General features: G+C 48.1%; 1 protein-coding gene across 1 annotated transcript in view; it reads right to left on the bottom strand.

Annotated features, from left to right (window-relative positions):
* The window catches only part of syt7b (synaptotagmin VIIb), a gene marked incomplete at both ends in the record, with an annotated part of 59,144 nt that overhangs the window by 5,650 nt on the left and 48,494 nt on the right, over positions 1-5,000 (bottom strand). The window contains one exon of the mRNA XM_080528089.1: positions 1,534-1,804. Coding sequence (XP_080384215.1) covers positions 1,534-1,804 — 271 coding nt within the window. The remainder of the gene's footprint in view (positions 1-1,533; positions 1,805-5,000) is intronic.

Below are 5,000 nucleotides of genomic sequence, written 5' to 3'. Positions count from 1 at the left end.
TTCTTTTCTTGATGTGTTCTGAGCAAGCTATGTATGTTTTTTGGTGCTATCCTACCGTTTTGCCACATTAAATATGATTTAGTTTGTGGTTTCTCTTGTGTTATTTACATGTATTAAGTGTTGTTTGTGTTACAGTGAAACCTAGCTGCTGTTGACGGGAGTGGGACTATGTACAAGCCTTCTGGGCTTCGTTCCCTCCTTGCACCGTTTTTTAAAATCATGTGCTAAATAAATAAACTCAACTTAATTAAATCTACCCGCTTAAAATTGTGTTTGGCTTAGCTTATATGCAGTTCTTTGAATGTACACAGGTAATGTACATGTTTTATTTATTTTTATTTAGCATTTATTTAACCAGGGTCGGTCCCATTGAAATACAATGATCAAGTTTCAACAGCCAAAACAAACAGCACAATTACATAATAAAACAACACCAGATCAACAACAAAAATAGAAAAATACAATTTGATCAGAGCAATAGGATAAAAACAATGGGATTTTCATATAAAATATAAAATATAAAAAAGGAGCAAGAACGATATGAATAAATAGAATAAAATAGAATAACATAATGGGACTTTCATACAAAACAGGGGCAAGAACGATATGAGGCTGATTCCAAGTTACTCACAAGGTTTTTAAATGTTCCAAGAGAAATTCATTCTTTCAAGTTTAGGGTGCTCTGCTCTGTAATGAATTCCAGGCAGCGGGCGCAAAGTGCATGAAGGAGTGCTTGCCGAATTCAGTGAGAACTATTTGGGGACATTTAGGAGATAACAGTCGTTGGAACGTAAGGAGTAAGTACTCTGGGTTCTTGAAATATAACCACTTAAATATTGGGGAAGTAGGACTAAAATGGCTTTATATATAAAGGTGTGCCAGTGTTTGTTTGTTGTGGTTTTGTGTGAATCACGACAAGTGTCTGTGTGATGGCGCTTATGATCTCACAGTCCTGACCTTCAAACAGGAAGCTGTTATATGTAACTGACCTTCAAACAGGAAGGTTCTGTATGTAACTGACCTTCAAACAGGAAGGTGTTGTATGTAACTGACCTTCAAACAGGAAGGTGTTGTATGTAACGGACCTTCAAACAGGAAGGTTCTGTGTGTAGCTGACCTTCAAACAGGAAGGTTCTGTGTGTAACTGACCTTCAAACAGGAAGGTTCTGTATGTAACTGACGTTCAAACAGGAAGGGTTTGTATGTAACTGACCTTCAAACAGGAAGGTCTCGTATGTAACTGACCTTCAAACAGGAAGGTGTCGTATGTAACTGACCTTCAAACAGGAAGGTTCTGTATGTAACTGACCTTCAAACAGGAAGGTGTTGTATGTAACTGACCTTCAAACAGGAAGGTTCTGTATGTAACTGACCTTCAAACAGGAAGGTTCTGTATGTAACTGACCTTCAAACAGGAAGCTGTCGTATGTAACTGACCTTCAAACAGGAAGCTGTCGTATGTAACTGACCTTCAAACAGGAAGGTTCTGTATGTAACTGACCTTCAAACAGGAAGGTCTCGTATGTAACTGACCTTCAAACAGGAAGGTCTCGTTCCAGTGTGGGTTGAGGTTCTTCCTCTTGACCTTGGTCTCTAGCTTGTGCTTCTTGTCAGGCAGCAGGTACAGCTTGACGAAGGGGTCCGAGGTCCCGGAGAAGTCCTTGGCGGGCAGCTCCTGGCCCTTCAGGATCTTGACGGTGAGGGTGGAGTCCTGGAAGCTGTAGCCCACGCTGAACTGGACCCTCCCCAGCTTCTCCAGGACCGGCCCATCCCCGTGCTCCTCCTCCTCTGAGCCGGGGGACAGCTGGGAGAGGACAGAAGGATCGACATGGTAAACGGATGGTAAACGGATGGTAAATGGTAAATGGACTGCACTTATATAGTGCCTTTATCCAAAGCGCTTTACAACGGCCTCTCATTCACCCATTCACACACACATTCACACACCGATGGCGGCAAGCTACCATGCAAGGCGCCGGCCCGCTCACTGGGAGCAATTTGGGGTTCAGTGTCTTGCCCAAGGACACTTCGACATGTGGCCAGCAGGGGCTTGAACCGCAGATCTGCCGACCTTGCGTTCATTAGACAGCGGCTCTACCTCCTGCGTCACAGCCGCCCCAAATGGATGGTAAATGGATAGTAAACGGATGGTAAATGGATGGTAAATGGACTGCCTTGTTGAAATTCTGTAGACCTGTGTCTACAGAATATGGAGGAATATGGAATATGGAGGGAGATATATATACAGTATAAAGAGTGTGCATATGCGAGTCCATTTGGGCGTGGGTGCAAGCTCTAAATGGACTGCATTTATATCACACTTATATCGCCTGGCCTTATTCCAAACCAGCTCAGTGGCTTTGCGTTTAGAGTGTCCGCCCTGAGTTCGATCCCCGGCCGAGTCATAATACCAAAGACTATAAAAATGGTGCCCGATGCCTACCTGCTTGGCACTCAGCATTAAGGGTTGGATTGGGGGGTAAGACCCTGCGACATACCAGCGTCATGTCCAGGGGGTGTACTCACGCTACGGAAACAGGAGATAGGCCCCCTAAGGGCCGTTAGGCTCGAGAACAATTGGTTCCCAAGGCTACTTACTTATTCCAAAGCGCTTTACAACGGCCTCTCATTCACCCATTCACACACACATTCACACACCAAAGGCAGCAAGCTACCATGCAAGCCCGCTCGTCGGGAGCAATTTGGGGTTTGGTCAGGTGTCTTTCCCAAGGACACCTAGACACGTGGCCAGGTGGGGCTCGAACCGCCGATCTGCCGACCTTGCGATCATTAGATGCCGGCTCTACCTCCTGAGCCACAGCCGCCACAGACACGCTTATCTCATGTATACCATGTATAACTAACGGGATTTGAATCTAGGTAATCCTAAAGAATCCTGCTTGCAAAAACAAAACGTAACATATCACAAAACGAACCAATCAGTGAGCTTGTTGCTGCCTGGGCAACATAGGGGTAATACGTCTCAGGGGAGAGTGATTTTATGTTTCTAAATAAAAGTCACAACATTAAACCGGCTGGCGACTTGTTCCCCCTTGTCACCAGACCGTGTCCCGTATTAAACAGTCTCACCTGACAGCGACATGGACACCCGCGGTGTTACTTCCTCTCCACCGGGGGGCGCTATAACCGCACTGTGTCCATCACACTGGTGTCAACATGCCACCATGGCCATTAGGTCATGTTATGTCATATGCACGCAGGGCTTCACTGGGCAATAAGGACCGAAGGCAGGAAGCAGGCGTGTGTGGGGATTAGAGCCAGAAGATATACCCCCCTCCACCCACTCTCTCTCTCTTTCCCTTTCCCTCTCCCTCTCTCCCTCTCCACCCAACCCCCCCCACTCTATCTCTCTCTCTTTCTTTCTCCCTCTCTCTCTCTACCTCTCCAACCCCCCCCACTCTCTCTCTCTCTCTCTCTCTCTCTTTCTCACTCCCTCTCTCTACCTCTCCACCCCCCCCACTCTCTCTCTCTCTCTCTCTCTTTCTCACTCCCTCTCTCTACCTCTCCATCCCCCACCCTCCTCCCCACTCTCCCTCTCTCTTCCTCTCTCCCTCTTTCTACCTCTCCAACCCCCCGCCCCCCCCCCCCCCCACTCTCTCTCTCTCTTCCTTCTTCTACCTCTCCAGCTCACACGGTTGAGAGACCTCCTGGTTAACTGTAGGGCCCTGAGGCCCTGAGGCCCTAAGGAGAGAGGGGGAGGAGGGAGGAGGGAGGAGGGAGGAGGGAGGAGGGGGAGGAGGGAGGGGAAGCCAGTTGAAAGAGTGTTATCTGATGGGGAAGGGCCAGGGGCATTGCCCACGGTGGAGTTCCGGGAGTCTCTCCTGATTCCTCTCCTGTTCAGTCAAAACTCCTCTCCTCCCGCCCTCCAACACGGTGCAGCACAGTGACGGATTCACCCTCCCCACAACTGTCATCCTGTCGCTCTGTGTCCCACTGCTAAATATGCTAATCTCTCCTTTCTCTCCTGTTGCCACTCTCTTTCTCTCTCTCTCACACACACACACACACACACACACACACACACAACACAGGCGCGCGCACACACACACACACACACACACACACACACACACACACACACACACACACACACACACACACACACAGACACATATACTGTACAGATACACACACACACACACACACACATACACATATACAGACACACACGCACGCGCACACCTACGCACTATGCGCCCAAATGGACTTGCATATGTACACTCTTTATACTGTATATATCTCCCTCCATACATATTCCATATTCCTCCAAATCTCCATATTCTGTAGACGCGGGTCTATCTCTCTTTTCGACATCCATCTGTTTCTCTTTCATCCTCCTTTCATTCTCAGTCGCATGTCCTTGTCCATCTTCGCTGGCATTGCCTGAAACCCACACAGTTCCAGAACCCCCACCTACACAACACGCAGCTCCACCAGAGCCCACACAATCCTTCATGAACATGTCCACACACACACACACACACACACACACACACACACACACTGCCACAGGAAACCTTCATGAACATGTCCACACACACACACACACACACACACAAACAACCACACAGACAGACACACGCACACAACCAGACAGACACACGCACACAACCACACAGACACACACACACACACACAGACACAACCACATCACACACACACACACACACACACACACACATCACAATGAAAGAAATGAAAACATATCAAACAGTCAGTCTGCATTAATGAAGAGGTTTTCAAGTAGGCTGCCCTGTAACTAGCCTAATAGACACAGACAGGCTTGAGAGAGAGACCAGAGAGACAGAGAGACCAGAGAGACAGTGAGACCACACAGGCACCTACCTACCAGCCCCATCCCACAGACAGGGTCTCCTGACGGCCCGCCCCAAAACCATCATCATTAAGCCTCCTCAGGGCCTCCGTAGAAAAGACACGCGACCCACGTAATTATACACGTCTCAACCCCCCACCCCCGC

This window comes from Nansenia antarctica (assembly GCF_963989245.1).
Source record: "Nansenia antarctica genome assembly, chromosome: 4".
In the NCBI taxonomy this organism is placed as follows: domain Eukaryota; kingdom Metazoa; phylum Chordata; class Actinopteri; order Argentiniformes; family Microstomatidae; genus Nansenia; species Nansenia antarctica.
This window is presented reverse-complemented; position numbering and strand designations above follow the sequence as displayed.